At 39.8% G+C, this 19,180-nt stretch overlaps 1 protein-coding gene across 1 annotated transcript in view; it reads right to left on the reverse strand.

The window, feature by feature from the left end:
• LOC129710697 (scavenger receptor cysteine-rich domain-containing group B protein) overlaps positions 1 to 19,180 on the reverse strand; it is a 65,338-nt gene that overhangs the window by 33,597 nt on the left and 12,561 nt on the right. The window contains exon 2 of the mRNA XM_055657870.1: positions 5,470 to 5,663. Within this exon, the coding sequence (XP_055513845.1) occupies positions 5,470 to 5,584 (115 nt within the window). The 5' untranslated portion in view covers positions 5,585 to 5,663. The remainder of the gene's footprint in view (positions 1 to 5,469; positions 5,664 to 19,180) is intronic.

Below are 19,180 nucleotides of genomic sequence, written 5' to 3' on the forward strand. Positions count from 1 at the left end.
GAATCTGTGGAATTCTCTGCCACAGAAGACATTGGAGGCCAATTCACTGGATGTTTTCAAGAGAGAGTTAAGTATAGCTCTTAGGGCTAACGGAATCAAGGGATATGGGGAGAAAGTAGGAACGGGGTACAGGTTTTGATGATCAGCCATGATCATATTGAATGGCTGTGCTGGCTTGAAGGGCCGAATGGCCTACCCCTGCATCAATTTTCTATGTGTCTATGTTTCAATCATAATATGTCCTACATTAAACCATATTGTCTCTGCCTTATTGTGTTGTGGTTTTTCGCATGCCTTGCATCTATGTCCTCAATATCTACATTTTCCCACCGCTGACATCAAGCTCATGGTTCGATGGTCTACGATTCCCTGTTTTCCCCTTCTTCCTTTCCTGAACAAAGCAGTTAAATTTGCTACCTTTCACATCAACAATATGTTGTCTTATTGGTCCCAAGGGAAATTTTCTTGGGGAAGGTTTTGAAACAATATTTGGGGTAATAGTAGGGCAGATTGTTGAAATTATGGTTAATAACATAGGGGTAAGTTAAATAAGAAATGAATGATAGAGACAGATAGAGGAGTTTGGAAGGGAGTTCCAGAGCTTATGCTTTTTTAAGCTGAAGGCATGTTTGCTTCATTGAAACGATTAAATAAGGACACGATCAAGAGCATATGATGTAGGATTGCTGAGATCTCAGATGTTTGTAAAATTGGAGGAGATTACACAGAAACGGGACACAAAACTATAGAGAGATAACAACACTGGAGCTTGTACGTCATAAAATAAATGCAGATGGAAATCAAAAATGGAGCAAATAGGGAAACAGCACAAGGACCTTTCAGGTTAGCTTTATGAAGGCCAAAGATTTTTTTATTTTTTTTAATAGTTCTCCAGGAAATGGAAACGAGTTCAGCAAAGAATGAACATTTACTCACCACTCAAATCTCATAATTGGTAGTCATTGTAGCCAGAGTATAGTCATGAGGTCCATTTAGGGCAAATAATCCAGGGAGTGAGAGATCAAATCTCACATTATCAAGAAGTGAATTTAAACACAATAAAACTCTATAATTTGTAAACGTGCCTACGCAGGTGAGACTGGTTGTAAAAACTCAACTGGTTTAATTAAGATTGGTTACTATTCTTATCCCGACTAGTCCATTTGTGATTGGAAAGCCCTACCAATATCATTGAATCGTAATGTTCTAATGAACTGGCACAGCAAACTGTACAGGTGTTAGGGAGGCAATAACTGTTACATTTCCTTTGATTCTTACACCCTGAAAATGAAAACCATCTAGCTCCCAGTGGGTGAGCAACAATTGTGGAATTATTATAGCATAGAAGGACACCATTCAGTCATCATATGCTAACTCCTTGTTGAATAATCGATTCGGTCCCTGGTCTTTCTTCAAGGCAACGTTTTCTCCCAAGTACCTATCCAATTCTATTTAGAAAGCTCTGATTATAGACAATAGGCAATAGACAATAGGTGCAGGAGTAGGCCATTTGGCCTTTCGAGCCAGCACCGCCATTCAATGTGATCATGGCTGATCATCCACAATCAGTACCCCGTTCCTGCCTTCTCTCCATATCCCTTAACTCTGCTATCCCTAAGAGCTCTATCTAACTCTCTCTTTTGAAAGCATCCAGAGAACCAGCCTCCACCACCATCTGAGGCAGAGAATTCCACACACTCACAACTCTCTGTGTGAAAAAGTTTTTCCTCATCTCCGTTCTAAATAGCTTACCGCTTATTCTTAAACTATGGCCCCTGGTTCTGGACTCCCCCAACATTGGGAAAATGTTTCCTGCCTCTAGCATGTCCAAACCCTTAATAATCTTTTATGTTTCAATAAGATCCCCTCTTGTTCTTCTAAATTCCAGAGTATACAAGCCCAGCCGCTCCAATCTATCAACATATGACAGTCCCACCATCCTGGGAATTACCCTTGTGAACCTACTCTGCACTCCCTCAATAGCCAGAATATCCTTCCTCAAGTTTGGAGACCAAAACTGCACACAATACCCCAGGTGTGGTCTCACTAGGGCCCTGTACAACTACAGGAGAACCTCTTTGCTCCTATACTCACTACTTTTGTAATGAAGGCCAACATGTCATTCTGTTTTTAACCATCCCTTCAATTAGTGTTCCAGGACACAGTGGCCATCCGCATTAAAAGAAAGATATCAAAATATTGCATCTTATGACCAAAATATTATATCCGTGTCCCTTGCAGCTATTAATGGCAATGGTTTCTCACTGTTTATCCAGTCTGAATACATGATGATCTGGTGTATCCTGACCAAATCGGACCCCAACAGACCTTTCAGGTTAGGCAGAGGTTCACTTGCACCTCCTCCAACCTCATCTACTATATCTGTTGTTCAAGATGTGGACTCTTATACATTGGCGAGACCAAACGTAGTCTGGGAGATCGTTTTGCTGAACACCTTCGCTCAGTCTGCCTGAACCTACCTGATCTGCCTGTTGTTAAATACTTTAATTCTTCTTCCCATTCCCACACTGACCATTCTGTCCTGGGTCTCCTCCATTGTCAGAGTAAGGCTAAATGCAAATTGGAGGAATAGCATCTCATATTTTGCTTACAGCCCAGTGGTATGAATATTGATTTCTCTAACTTTAAGTAACCCCAGTATTTCCTCTCTCTCTATCCCTCCCCTACCCATTGCACCAGCTTCTCGTTTTCACCCAACAAACAGCTAACAAAGGCCTGTTTCCTTTATCTTTGTTACTTTTTTGCATATCTTTCATTCATTGTTCTATATCTCTCTACTCTATAGCTCTTGTTCCCCTTATCCCTAACTAGTTTGAAGAAGGGTCTCAACAAGAAACATCACTCATTCCTTCTCTCCAACGATACTGCCTGTCCTGCTGAGTTATTCCAGTTTTTTTGTGTCTATCTTCGGTTTAAACCAGCATCTGCAGTTCCTTCCCACACTTTCTCTCACAACCTTCCCTGATCCAAGTAGGACTATCACATCTTCGCCAGTGTAATCCCTGAGTTGTAATCTCTTATCTCTCTCATAAAGCTTTTCTGCTCCTTGTCCAACTCCTTCCCATCCTTTATATAGTGAAATGGTAATAATTGGACACAATATCCCAATTTTATATAGGTTCAATATAATCTTCTTGATTCTGTACTCTACCCTTCTATTGATGAAGCCCATGGCCAGAACCGTACGTGCTCCACTAACTGCTCCGTCAAGATAACATGCCACTTTTCAAAGACTTATGCATACCTACACTTAGGCTTTACTGTTTCTGCATATGCTTTAAAACTGCGTCATTTAGCCTGTAGTTCCTAATAAATCAATTGCACAAATCTGTTGCTTCTCATCCTCAAAGCGTGAAATGTGATATTTCCAGGTCATTTCACCACATTCTGGGACTTTAACCAGACACTCCCTACTCCATGTCACTCACATGCCATGACATGATCTTTGTGTTAGTGCACATGGAATAATGCCACTCCATGTGTGTTACTCCATCTGGACCGGTGCTGAGGAACTTGGAGCGCATTGTCTGGGGGACAACTGTTGTTGGCCACTTCGAGGAGAACACAACTTTGCCACCACAATACAGGGCTAGAATATCAGTCAAATTAGCGATGCTTCATTTTTTGATCCTGTGAAGCTTCACTGCCTCTCACCCACCTTCCGCAACACAGCCCCCTCCCCATTAAAAATAATTAATTACCCCAAGCTCAACCTCCCTCCCAGCACAGCAAACTACATGCTGGCCATGACCTCCACATTTCTGCTCCTCCATCTATCTGGCTTCATGATGGTGCAAAATCCTGCACTCACACCTCTCCCTCCCAAACTAACTGCCCATGCACACCCCCATCCTCAGTTTCAACCCCCCTTCAAACAAACAATGTGAGTCCTGTCCTTCCCCATTCTCCTGCATCAACAACGAGAGACTCAGTCTTTAGCTTCTCTCCCCTTTACTGACACGACCCAGCCTGTACTTGAGACCGTTTTCAATTGTTTAGTTACTGCTTCACCTGCCATTTTTTTTGTTCCAGCTTTACTCGGCCAAATCATTTTTCAGCCTTCCTCATATTTTAGGTTGCTCTTTTCACATCCATTAACAATCTAAACTTTCTGACACAATGACACATGGTCCACCTCATTCCCTTGAGTCAGATCCATCAATGCCACCATCACCCGAAGGATAAGAGCACACACAATTTAGTTCTTTGAGCACATTTCTCAAATATCGGCTTCTTTTCTGCACCAGCTCTGCACTATTCCAATCAATATTGTGGCATTTGATGTCTCTTGCTTTCATCAAACTGCAGGTCTATACATTCCTGCAATTTTCTTACAGCTTTTCTCTTCTACATCCCTTTCACTATTTGAATGTGTAGCATTAAAATTACCTACCTATGACACAACTCTAACCAAATTGATCCTGTCCGTGTGCCATCAAGGATATCTTCTATGACACTATGACATCTTCCCTTGCCAGTACACCACCCTGCCCTCTTTTTCTGACCACCTGCATTCAACAATGTTACATTTCCAGTCCTCCCCTAATGTTTGAACCATATTTCAGTTCCAGTCATTTCATGAATATTTAAACCCTCTTTCATCACACTTTATACTTTCTGATACATACATTCTCAACCAGGCAATGGTCTTCAAGTAGACTCACCATGTGCTCTTGTCTGATAGTGTGCTTCCTGTTCCTATGCTATCTGTAACTCCCATTTCTTCATGTTCTCTTCTGCTGCCCAATCACTTTCAACTTAATCCTCCACTAGCATAGTAATGAACTCCATTGTGGGTCAACCACACTTTGTTCTTAATACACAAAGAATAGGACATGATTGCTGTCAAGATCCTGTTTTTATTTGACTCTTTTCAGTTACCCTAGCACCACATGAACTTCCCCTTCCACCTATATCTCCCCCCACCCACCCCCACCCACACCGTCTTTACATTTCATTCCTCTTTTCTCCTTATCAACACAATTTGTCCTTGTGTCCTGTTTTTGTTTGCATTAGTCCCCCTTGGTCACCTTGTTCCTCTTTAGCCTTTGTCCACCGATCTGCCATTCAAATAAAAACACATTCACCTATATCCACCTATCACTTTGTCCTGTCTCCAGGTCTTTTATAATTTTCTCTCCCCCACTTCATCCAGTCTGAAGAAGGGTCCCGACCTAAAATATCTCCTATCCACGTCCTCCAAAGATGCTACCTAGCTGAGTTACCCTCGCAATTTGTGCTCCACGCAGGATTCCAGCATCTGCAGTTCGTGTCCACATGAACTATGGCCTGCTTCACCCTTTTAAGAGAAAGATTGGAAAGGCAGCTGGAGCAAGCCATGAGATATTGATCTATTGCACAGCTTCCTCTTTCTTATCTAGAAATTCCAATTAAAGGTTTAAAATAAATTGTTTCTTACAGCACCATAATGCTGAACCGCAAACTCACCGTGGATGCCAACCAGAATCATCAGAAGAGTTAGAGCGGTGATTAGGGCACTTAGTAGGAAGAGAGAAAGTATCCATCTTCTTTGTTGAGCAAATACACAGTGCCTTGGAGTCATTTTGTTCAGTTGAATTAGAAGTAGTTCTCCTCTTGATTATACACTGCAGTCAACTTCTCACAGGGCAACTTCGCCTGCACTGAAAACAAACACAAACTGCTAATTTTTGAAGTGTGGTGGGGCAATACTCTTTAATATGTTCTTGTCACCATGTATTCTTATATGGCAATATCTTGGTACAGGTTATCACACAGAGGAAGTCACTTGAGCTCCTCATCGGTGGAGAATCAACCTCATGTTAGGTACATGTTCTCTTTACAATGGGTTTCACTGTGAATGGCCGGCTTCTGGCCTGTTGCCTCCCCTCGAGGAATAATGTGTAACATGAATGGTTCATGGATGGGAGAAAATGAATGACAATGGGGTGGGGATGGGGAGGGGGATAGCTTGCTTCGCCCCGACATTGCACATATGAAGAACATGCGCTTGCAAAGGTCTCTGCAGAGTTGCCATGAATCTGTTACACCTAGTACAGAAATCCAATTTACAAGTTGAGAAATTGAGTGGGTGTGAGTTTGAATGAGGGGGTCTACAGAAGCGATCCAGCCAGTTCTTTAGCTTATGGAGCCAAGACTGCCATCCATCGACCCATTTTGTTTCCATAACCATTAATTGGCTTATCACAACATCATTACTGGGTAACATATTGAGATATATGTCTCTCTTAGGCTTAAAATATTGCCTGCATTTCAAGGAATCTGAACATAGTTTTCCATTATCAGACCTGTTGGGCACCTCTGTTTGGCCCATTGGACAGTGATTTAATATGTGTATGTATATATTTGTATATACTGATAGCTACTGAGAAAAACTAATCTAAATTTAATATATATGAAAGGGGTTTAAATGAAACACACTGACAGGTTTGTGAAGTATATTTCTTAAAAATTGTTACTTTTTCTCAGAAGCTTTCAGTTTTGATCCCATACAGTTGTCAGCAATTAGGAGTGTGTATTCCTTGTGTGGTTCATTCAGGAAGCAATCAAGCAACTGAACACAAAGCATTTTATAACCAATAGGGACTTTGTTATTAAGAAAGCCACCCACATTTAGTGTGCTGAAACATTGTGCTGCTGCCTTCCTAACAGTTCTTCCAATTAAATGTGATTCATTGGCAATGCATTGAAAATGCTCCTTCTTCAGAAGCCTCTGAATGAGACAATAAAAAGGTGTGTGGAGTCTGTGCTTTTACATTGAATGAAACCTTCTGAATAGAGATTCCCAGCTCAGAAATAAGAGAAAAGACTAGTCCGTGATGCAAATGTTTTATTTTAAATGGAATCGTAAAGTTTGTGAGGCCAAAAAAAAAGTAGCCGGAGGCTGGAGCAAAACAGCAAAGGGTGCAAAGGATTCGCATTTATTTGACCCATTGCCATTTCGGACCCGACACATGTTATCTTGCTTGTTTTATGCTGGATTTGAGTTTTATTTTAATTTGAAAAGCAATGATGAAATTTCACACGTTGAGGTGGGAGTATTTAAACCTGTAACTAAACTGATATCAGAACCTCTCAGCTGCTTTAGTCTAGGTACATTGCAATGTGGTGATAATTTGCTGGGTAGACGTGGGCATGCCCTCAGACCATTTCATACAGAAACATAAGAAATAGAAAAAGATGTAGGCCATTTGACTCTGTCATTCAATAACATCATGGCTGGTTTTATACCTCATCTCCACTTTCCCCAACTAACACTCAATCATTTCATTCACTTCATATCTAAAACTCTATTGATGTCTGTCTTGAACAGTCTCCACTGATTTCCTGCGTAGAGAATTCCAAAGGTTCACCATCCTCTGAGTGAAGAAATGTCTTCTTGTCTCTATCCTGACCCTTTATTTTGAGACTTTGACGTGAATAGCCAAACCAGCAAAAACATCAAACTGCATCAACCCTGAGAGCCCCATACAAGCTTTATACCTTTCAATAAAAAAATCACCTCCCTTTCTTCTAAACACAATGCAGTATAGGTCAAATGAAATTCATCTCTCCTCATCTGACAAGACTACCATCCCTGGAATCAATTTAGTGAACCTTTGCATGATTTGTATTATTATTCCTTAAGTAGAGAGACCAGTTCTGTTGGCAGTATTCCAAGTGGTGTGCTATATAGTTAAAGCAGGACATTCCTGCTCTTGTATTCAAACCATTTCAATAAAGACCAACATACCTTCCTAACCACACTGGTTGCTAAAGATGCAGGTTAGCTTTCAGTGGTTCATGTAGTAGGATATCCGAAACACTCTAAATACTTTTAATCTAACATTTAAAAAAATGCCTACTTGTATTCCTACTTCATTGTCTGTATTAGTAAACTCACTATTTTAGATCTTGTATTCTATCCATCATATCTTCACTGATTGATTTAGCTCATCTATCTTAAGTCTCTCTGAATCCTCCTCACAGCTGTGACTGCCACCCAGCATTGTCTCATTAACAAACTTGGATATGTCACACATGATTCCCTCTTCCAAATCATGGGCATAGAATGGGGTTAGGGCAATGATCTCTTTGGTACCAGCCTCCCAACGGGGAAAGGACCAGAGCATTCCTACTCCCAGCATTCTGTCGGCTAGCGAACTCCCAATCCCTAAAAGTCTATTACTCGCAGTATTGAATCTTCAAATTTCATTAAGTAACTCCTCTTATGGCATTCTGAGAGTCCAAAAATCTATCACTTCAACTGCTTTGACCCTATCTATTTTGCTAAGGACAGCCTCTAACATCTAATTAATGTAACCTAACCATCCATGATGTTATTGAATGACAGAGTCAAATGGCCTACACCTTTTTCTATTTCTTATGTTAGACCAAGAAAGAAATATATATAATTCAAAAATTTAACAGGTCAGGCAGCATGTCAAATGTGGCTTGCCCATCACTCAATCCATGCTGACTCATACTTACATGCCTTTTCCTCAATGGAGGCATATATTAAGATATTATTTTCTAAATGCCCCATTACTACTTCCTTAGTCAAAAGAGAAAGAGGGGTAATTTTCTTGGTGGGAATAAGTGATTGAGGCAGGAGGGGAGTGGGGTGTGGGGTTAGTTGCCACAGCTCAAGTATTTACAGGTTATATTGGTTTATAGCAATATCATTACTGGCTACTGTATTGACATATGTGTCTTTGAATAATGGTCCAGATATCTGGCTTCTAGTTTATCAACCTATCTTCCTAACTCCTCAATTCCAACTCAGAACGTACACATTCACTGTCCTGTCATGGGTTCAACTTGCCACAAATATCATTCATTCTCACGGCTAATTAAAACTGACCAACTCACCAGCAACTTCAACTCATGTTTGTGCTTCATCTCACCGCAATACGGGTTTGAATGACAGAGCCATATTCCACTTGGATCCCTTATAATGGCAGCTTTTCTTAACCCTCATTTAATGTCAGCTTGCAAACTCACCGGAAAATCAAGCTAATCCCTTGATCACTGTAATTTCCCCTCCAATAACAATATTCCAGCTCTCCAAATCACAACGTTCCAACTTCCCACAGCTGTTCTCTGATGACATGGTTCTGATTCACCATAAAACGTTCTAATTACTGTTTTCTATCTACTTGTAAATTTCCTCCTAATGATAGTACACTTAATCATCATAAATTTGCTCTATGGAAAGTTCGATTTCACCAAAACTCCCTCATGATGAGAGTGGTCTAACTCGCTAGAAACCCTTTCTAATATCACTGTTCTAACTCACCAGGAAGAACTTCTAATTTCAGTTTTAAAAATCCTGACAATCTATTTCTGGTGATGGTTCAACAACGCATCACACTGCACTTCTAATGATAGCGTTCTATCTGGCAATCACCGAGGTACAATGTTAAGTAATGTAACAGCCGCAGGGAAGAAGCTGTTCCTGGACCTGCTGGTCTGGCAACGGAGGGACCTGTAGGGCCTCCCGGATGGTAGGAGGGTAAACAGACTGTGGCTGGGGTGAGAGCAGTCCTTGACGATGCTGCGCGCCCTTCGCAGACAACGCTTGCTTTGGACAGACTCAATGGAGGGGAGTGAGGAACCGGTGAGGCTTTGGGTAATTTTCACCACCCTCTGCAGTGCTTTCCGGTCAGAGACAGAGCAGTTGCCATACCATACTGTGATACAGTTGGTAAGGATGCTCTCGATGGTGCAGCAGTAGAAGTTCACCAGAATCTGAAGAGACAGATGACATCACAAATAACTTCTAATTTCACTTCTCTAAATTACTAGGGGATTTAAATTTAATGACTGCTCCCGTGGAATGTAAATTTCATTTTTAATGACAGTTTTCTAACTCATTGCAGAGTATGTCTAGTAACAGTGTTGTAATTCAACACAAACTCTTCCTAATGACAATTTGCTTACTCTCCACAAATATTTTCTATCATTCCTCCAATTCACCAAACCCTGATCTGATTGTCAGCAAAATCATGACAATTTTCTTCCAATTACAGTGCTCCAAATCCCCTTTCAATGTCAGCTCACTGCATCACCAGACAGCCTCATGCAACAGCTCCCTAAATCACTGTAAATTCCCAAAAAACACTAAATACAAAAAAAACACCTTCAAATGACAATGATCTAGTTTGCCTCAAAACCAGTCTAAATAACGTGTTCCAACTCTGCACAAAACACATCCGATGGCATTTATTTAACTGGCCATGGCACCCATTCAATAACTCACTACAAATCCTCTCTAATGATTATTTCAATTCACGCCAAACACATTTAACGTTAGCTGTAGAAACACGGAACTGTAGATGCTGATTTTTTTTCAAAAAAATTCACAAAGTGTTGGAGTGACTTAGTGAGTGAGGCAACATCTCTGGAAAACATGGATAGGTGACGTTTTGGGTTGGGACCCTTCTTTAGACTCATCACAATATCCCTTCAATTGACAGTGTTCAAACACTACAAAACTCTTTCTGATATCAGTGCACCAGTTCACCACAAAGCAGTTATAATCACACCTCTTTCACACCACAAACTCCAGCTATTAAAATCATAATTGTTCTAGATTTCCTTATAATGATTGCTTCAATTTAACACAAGGCCTTCTGATGACAGTGTGCTACCTCCATGCAAAATCTTCTAAAGCCTGTGCTCTCACTTATCATCAACAGCTCTGAACTTTGAGCCTCAGATTCACAATTGTCCTCCAATGACAATATGTCAATCACTGCAAACCCATTACTGTACTTGTCCAACGACAATGCTATTAATCACTAACCCTTTCTAGGATTCCTTCTGACCAAAAATAATTTTGAATGGCAGGATTATGATTCACGATTAATTCATCTTTTAATTATAGTAATTCTCCAAAAACTGCTCTTGTATTTATTGACGATAAACACTTTCTATGAACTGTGGTCTAACTCACCACAAACGATGCCTAATGGAAAAACTTTATTTATGCAGAAGACTAAACTTCAGCACTCTAAATGTCTTGTCATGCCAATACACTAATTCACAACAAATCCCTCCTAATCACAGCTCCAGCTCACCATTAACATTTCTGAATGATGGTGTTCTAACCGACTAATTACTTCCTCCTCGAAAGACAATGCCTCATGTCACCAGAAATCCCTTCTAATGATAACTCTTTAGCTCACCATAACTTCCTTCTAATGATGATGTTTTAAATCACCACAAATGAGTTTGAATGAGATGTTCTAACACAAACTCTACAAATTCCTCTTCATGATGTGGAGTCAATTCCCCACAGGCTCTGATTTAATCACAAGGCTCCAACTCTATGAATCTCTTCTAATGACTGCCATCCTTCACCAGGATGAGAACATACAGGGCAAGATTAGCAAGTTTGCTGATGATGCAAAAGTGGGTAGATTTTGCAGTACAAAAGTGAGACAAAAGTGAAGCAAAAGTGATACAAAACTGATACAAACATGAGTGGTTTTGCAGATAGTGAAGATGGTTGTGAAAGATTGCAGCAGGATCTGGATCGATTGGCCAGGTGGGCTGAGGATTGGTTGATGGAATTTAATACAGAGAAGTGTGAGGTGTTGCATTTTGGGATGTCTAACAGGGGCAGGACCTACACAGTGAATGGTAGGCCTCTGGGGAGCGTTGTAGAACAGAGGGATCCAGGAGTGCAGGTGCAAGGTCGAGTTGCAGCTAGATAAGGTGGTCAGAAAGGCTTTTGGCACATTGGCCGTCATATTTCAGAGTATAGAGTATAGAAGTTGGGAGGTCATGTTGCAGTTGTATAAGATGTTGGTGAGACCACATTTAGAGTATTATGTTCCGTTCTGGGCACCATGTTATAGGAAAGATAATGTCAAGCTTGAAAGGGTTCAGAGAAGATTTATGAGGATGTTGCCAGGATTAGAAGGTCTGAGCTATAAGGAGAGGTTGAGTAGGCTGGGTTTCTATTGGAGGGCAGGAGGATGAGGGGTGATTTTATAGAGGTGTATAAAATCATGAGAGGAATAGATTGTGTAAATGCACATAATCTCTTGCCCAGAGTAGGGGAATCGAGGACCAGAGGACATAGATTCAAGGTGAAGAAGAAAGATTTAATTGGAATCTGAGGTAGTTGAGGCTGGGACTATCCCAGCGTTTAAGAAACAGTTAGACAGGCACATGGATAGGACAGGTTTGAAGGGATATGGACCAAGTGCAGGCAGGTGAGGCTAGTGTAGTTGGCCAGTGTGGGCAAGTTGGGCCGAAGGACTTTTTCCACACTGTGATTCTATGACAAATCGCATTGATGACAGTACTTGAGTTGACCACAATGTGCTTCGAATGAATAGTGTTCTAACTCACCATTAACCCATCCTTACGAAGGTTTACCAAATCGCCATAAATGTAGTTCTATTGACAGTGCTTCAGCTCACCACAAATCCCTCAAAATTGCACCTTCTAATTCAGCACACTCCCTGTTCTGATGTCAAGTGAAACTGTGGTACTACACCCGCACAATTATTGCAAAATCTATTACTAATGACAGTGGTTGATACGAAATGAAGTGCATTCTTGACTTAACTTGGCTCCAACTTGCCTTCTGCTAATGACAGTGCTCTAGCTCACCGCAAATAGTTTCAAATTTTATTTCTCCAACTCAGGATAATTCTCTTCCAACGAGTGCATTGATTCATCACAATTCTCTTCTAACACCTGGTTTCCTGCTCAATAGGAACCTGCTCTCTAAACAAACCAAGACAGGGGTGCTGAAAAACATTGAATGTCATGAAACCCAATAGATTAGAAGCACAATTTGGTGACAATCACATCAATCATAACGCCAGACTTGGGGAATTACGTAGGTCTCTGCTCCTCCTGATACCAATGAATCCTCGACTTTATCATCGGCAAACCTCAAAGTGTATCGATTGGCAACTACACCGACTCCTCACAGACCATCAGCATTGGGGCAACTCATGTCTGGGTGCTCATTCCCCAGCTCTACTCTCTCTATACCTATGATTTGTGTAGCCAGACACAGCTCCAAAGCCATCTTTAGATTTGGCGATGATACCACAGTCATTGGACAAATAATGGGTAACTATGAGTTGGAAAGCAGGAGGGAGTTTGACAGTCTGGTTGAGTATTGCCAGATCAACAATTTTGCTTTAATTGTTAGACCTGATTGCAACCCCACTCTGCATTCCATCTCCCTGTGATAACATTTCGCTGCCTTACTTATCAAGAAACAATCCACCTCTGCCTTCAATATATTCAAACCTGAGAAAGAGAATGCCTAAGGCTCATGAGCCTGAGAGAAAAATACTTGCTTTATCTGTATAAAAGGATATACGTCTTACTTTAATCACTAGTAATTGTATCCCTAGTTATGATTCTCCTACATGATGAAACATTCCTTTCACATTCCCACTATTGAGACTCCACAGGAACTTAAATGTTTAAATTATATCATCCTTTACTGTTCTAAGTTCCAGCAGATACAAACATATCCTGTCCCAAGTTCCTCATAAAGCAGAGACACAAGATGTTGGAATTTAGCACAATAGAGAGACTGCTGGAGGAATTCAGCAGGTCAGGCAGCATCAATGGAGAGACATGTTCACTGAATTCCTTCAGTATGTTTCTTTGTTACTCATAAAGCATTCCACCCATTTCAGATATCAACCGGGAGTCTGTAGTCAGGTGATTAGGAACATTTTAATTTTTTTGTATTACTTATTGTGAATATTTTGAGGAGTGTCTTTACAATCTTTTTCAAAGAGTGCGGATGTTGCAGAATGTAATTTGACTGGATTTCATAGTTTAAATGATCTGGAGTAGTGTGACTGGAATGTATTGTGTGAATTAGTGCATTGATGCTAGCAATATTAGAATTGATTCCAGAATGATGAGGGTGCCGTTAATAAAGTGTGTTAGAGACTGTCAATAAAATGGATTCCAAAGGGGAAAGGTTGGAGCAGTATGATTAGAATCGAGGCCATAATGAATTGGAGCATTGTTGTCAGAATGTATTATATATTGTGGAATAGTGAGCACTGACTGTAAAATGAACTCTGTAATGCGGCTCGTCACAGTCTGTTTTGAATAGATTCTACATTTTGGTGATTTAAAATATTATCATTTGAATGTATTTGCTAGGGTGATGAGTTGCAGAATATGATTAGAGTGTCTTCCACACTGTGGTGATTTAGAAGTTTTAAAATGGATGTTCTAGAATTTTGTCAAACAAGGGATCCTCGAATGTGGTGAGATCTAGAAACATCAATTGAACGGATACAATAGGGTAGTGTTTTAAAGCACTTTCATTATTTAAACATTTTCATTAATTCACAAGGTCATTACTTAGGGCACTTTTATTTGAATGGGTTGTATTTGAATGGGTTGTTCAGGTTCAGGAACAACTACTCCCTTACAGCCATTCGGCTATTAAACACTGCAACCTCAAATCAGCTCTGAACTACATAGACTATTATTGTTATTATTGCACTATTATGGTTTGTATTTTGTGTGTATGTATGTATGTATGAGTATATATATATATATACATATATATACATATATATATATATAATATTATGTGTGTGTGTGTGTGTGTGTGTGTGTGTGTGTGTGTGTGTGTGTGTGTGTGTGTGTGTGTGTGTGTGTGTGTGTGTGTGTGCTTTTTCTCTCTCTAGTTTATAATATTGTTTACTATATTTACATATTCTGTTGCGCTGCTGAAAGTAAGAATTTCATTGTTCTATCTTGGGCAAATGACAATAAAACACTAGACTCTCTCCCTCTCTTGACTTGTATACAGCGGGGATTCAGAGTATTGCCATTAGATTGGGTTTTAGTGTAAGGATTTAGAATGATGTCATTAGAAAAGTTCTCATAATTTATGAAAAAGAAGATTATGGTAAAAGTAGAATAAAAAATGTAGCATTGAGAGCGGTATTCTCAGAATGGATGTGATATTGTAGTGACATTGAATAGCTTTATTAAAATGGATTATGGAATGTTGCTCTTTGGTCTCTGAGTCTGGAATGGATTCCATAATGGGATTTTAAGAAATATTATTGGAATGGATTCAATAGAGCATGTTATTGAATTGATTTCTAATCAATTTAGAATCACTTGGTGATCTAGAACAGTATAAATGGAAGAATAAGACAATACTGCAGATCATTGAATTTAAGAGCATAAGGCATTTGTGGCAAATTGGAGGAGTATCATTAGAAGAGAATTTGTGATGTCATGAGGAAGGGGTTTGTGGTGACTTAGAGTGCTGCCTGGAATGGATTTTATAGTGAGTCAGAGCATTGTTGGCAGAACATTGTGGTTAGTATGAACACCATTATTAGTCTTGGGGTTAGGGGGAGTTGGAGGATTAAATATCATGTTGTTTTCTTAGAAAACAGATACCATCCAAGTGAATGAAAAGATTCAAGGATGTGCTCAAATTCTCTGACCCCTGGTTATCTCTGAACCATTACCATTCAAAGTAAGGAAGGAGCAATCGGGAGCTTTCCGTGCATTGGAAGCACACATGACAGAATGAGTCTTACCTCACAAACTGCACACTCACCCTGTCCCCTCTGTAAAAGAGTCTGCAATTCCCATATTGGCCTCATTGGCTACTTCAGAACCCAGAATATCATGGATGAAATAAGACATAATCCTGAATCCTGAAAGAGTGCATAAAAAAAATGATAATGAGTGAGATGGAGCCATTTTGAGCATTATTCAGAGAGGATTAAGGTGATCGTTATCTTTAGAAGCGACTGCACATTAAGACTGTTGAGAAAAGTTTCTGGTGATTGGGGTGGTGAAACAGGTTTTGGTATGTGATGAGTTGGAATACTGTCATTAGAAGAGATTAGGGTAAGTTTAGCAAGGTATTGTCGAAATACTTTTAGTGAATCAGAGCACATAGGCTTAAGTGAGTTAAAACACTGCCAATAGATTATGTACATTGGTGGATCTACACATTTTGTTGAGTAAGGGCTTGTGATGATGTGGAATTGATAACTACTAATTTGGAATAATAACATGATTTAGTATGGTGTCAAGATAACACTTTTCTGCAATACTTCCCTCATCTATTGTAGAAGCGGTTCCGTGTGTCAAACATCAAACAATGCCATTCAACCTGATGATTAGGTTTTAACTCCACACATGATGGAAGTACAGTGCATTCAGAAAGTATTCAGACCCCTTCACTTTTTCCACATTTTGTTACGTTACAGCCTTATTCTAAAAGGGATTAAATTCATTTTTTTAAATCATCAATCTACACACAATACCCCATAGTAAAAAAATAAACCCAGCTGCTTAGAAATTTTTGCAAAGTAATTAAAAATAAATAACCAAAATATCACATTTACATAAGTATTCAGAGCCTTTACTCAGTAATTTGTTGAGGCTCCTTTGGCAGCGATTACAGACTCAAGTCTTCTTGGGTATGATGCTACAAGCTTGGCACACCTGTATTTGGGTAATTTCTCTCATTCTTCTCTGCAGATCCTCTCAAGTTCTGTCAGGTCGGATGGGGAGCGTCGATGCACAGCTATTTTAAGGTTCCTCCAGAGATGTTTGATCGGGTTCAAGTCCGGGCTCTGGCTGGGCCACTCAAGGACATTCACAAACTTGTTACGAAGCCACTCCTGCATTGTCTTGGCTGTGTGGTTAGGGTCGTTGTCCTGTTGGAAGGTGAACCTCCTCCCCAGTCTGAGGTCCAGAATGCTCTGGAGCAGGTTTTTTTTATCAAGGATCTCTCTGTACTTTGCTCCGTTCGTCTTTCCCTCAATTTTGACTAGTCTCCCAGTTCCTGCCTCTGAAAAACATCCCCGCAGCATGATGCTGCCACCACCATGCTTCACCGCAGGTGTGGTATTGGCCAGATGATGAGCGGTGCCTGGTTTCCTCCAGACGTGACTGACGCTTGGCATTCAGGCCAAAGTGATCAATCTTGGTTTCATCAGACCAGAGAATCGTGTTTCTCATGCTCTGAGAGTCCTTTAGGTGCCTTTTGGCGAACTCCAATAGGGCTGTCATGTGCCCTTTACTGAGCAGTGGCTTCCTTCTGGCCACTCTACCATAAAGGCCCGATTGGTGGAGAGCTGCAGATAAAGTTGTCCTTCTGGAAGGTTCTCCCATCTCCACAGAAGAACTCTGGAGCTCTGTCAGAGTGACCATCGGGTTCTTGGTCACCTCCCTGACCAAGGCCCTTCTCCCCCGATTGCTCAGTTTGACCGGGCGGCCAGCTCTATGAAGAGTCCTGGTGGTTCCAAAGTTCTTCCAATTAAGAATGATGGAGACCACTGTGCTCTTCGGGACCTGCAATGCTGCAGAAATTGTTTTATACCCTTCCCCAGATCTGTGCCTCAACACAACCCTGTCTCGGAGTTCTACGGACAATTCCTTCGATTTCATGGCTTGGTTTCAACTGTGGGACCTTATATAGACAGGTGTTTGCCTTTCCAAATCATGTCCAATCAATTTAATTTACCACTGGTGGACTCCAACAAGTTGTAGAAACATCTCAAGGATAATCAATGGAAACAGGATGAACCTAAGCAATTTTTAGTGTCATAGTAAAGGGTCGGAATGCATATGTAAAAGTGATATTTAATTTATTTATTTTTAATTATTTTGCAAAAATTTCTAAACCTGATTTTGCTTCTTCAATCTGGGGTATTGTGTGTAGATTGATGATTTTTTAAAAAAGGATTTAATCAATTTTAAAATAATGTTGTAACGTAACAAAATGTAGAAAAAGTGAAGGGTCTGAATACTTTCTGAATGCACTGTAGTTTGAAAGTCTCAGCTTTCAAATATTTCAAGACAGAATGCATAATAATCACACTGCTTTCAACCGTCACATGATAGAGTCCATTCAAACAATATGTTCATTATGGTGTGCAGTCCATTCTAATCATACTGCACTAAACCACAACACAGTGGAATCCAATCTAATTCACCACACTTTTGACTTGGTTGTAAATCGCACATTAAGTATTCCAGTTACTTTAAAATATATATTCTTACACAAGAGCTCTACATCACATAGTAGGATCCGTTCTAAAGAATCACGTGATGAAAAGCTTTCAAAAATCAAAATTCTAATTTCATACAATGCAGACTATTTCAATGCTAGTGCGCTAGGTTGTCAAATAATACAATCCATTCAAATGACAATGTTTTAAGTAAACTGAGTTTGGAAGCTAATGAAGGGAGTACACATGGCAGACTTAAAATTAGGTGCTAACCTGATGAATTTGCAATATATGCACACCAAACAGCATTGTTTGACTATAACTCTCAACATAACAACTAAATCTTTTCGAAAGCCACAGCTCCAAATCGGAGCTGCATAGAATCAATTCACTAGTGACAGTTCAAATGATGAAACATTCCTGACATTGTTCCAACTCATCACATTTTAAACCCTTCAAATATAAACTCTTTGATATACCACAGTGTAGCATCCTCTCTAATAATTCAAATGGAAATGCTTAAACGTACAGTGCAGAATCCAATTTATTGATACTGCTCAAACTCACTAACAACTGTCTGTTCTGCATGATTCAGAATCCATTATTATGATCCTGCTTAAAATCATCAATGTGAAGAATTCATTTTCATGCTATAATTGGAAATTATCACACCATGGAATTTCTTCTAATTACATTGCTTTCAGACATCAAATTACTGATTCATTCCAATGACCATGTTTGTAATTACAACTAAAAATAATTCATTCTAATGACACCTGGATTAGTGGAACATATCAGACAATCATTCATGGTTAAATCCAAGTATGGAACCATTTTGATTCCTACTTCACTGAATCAGGATTCCAATGTAATAATACTGCTCTAAACCATCAATCTTTGGAGTCCATTCTTGTGAGATTGCTGTCTATCTTCATACTACATAATCCATTATACCCACATGACTCAACATAATGGTAAATCACCTCAACAATACAGCTCAAAGAGACCTGTCCGGAGAATTCATTGTAGTGATTTGTCTCAAACCGGCATAACCATCAGGTCCATTCTAATAATATTTCTTGAAATCATCACACTACAGCCTCTATTCTAATAACACTATGATAAGTCATAGCTTTAGAATCAAAACTGATGTCATGCTTTTCACACATCACGGAGAGAGT

This window comes from Leucoraja erinacea, chromosome 28 (genome assembly GCF_028641065.1).
Source record: "Leucoraja erinacea ecotype New England chromosome 28, Leri_hhj_1, whole genome shotgun sequence".
Lineage (NCBI taxonomy): Eukaryota > Metazoa > Chordata > Chondrichthyes > Rajiformes > Rajidae > Leucoraja > Leucoraja erinaceus.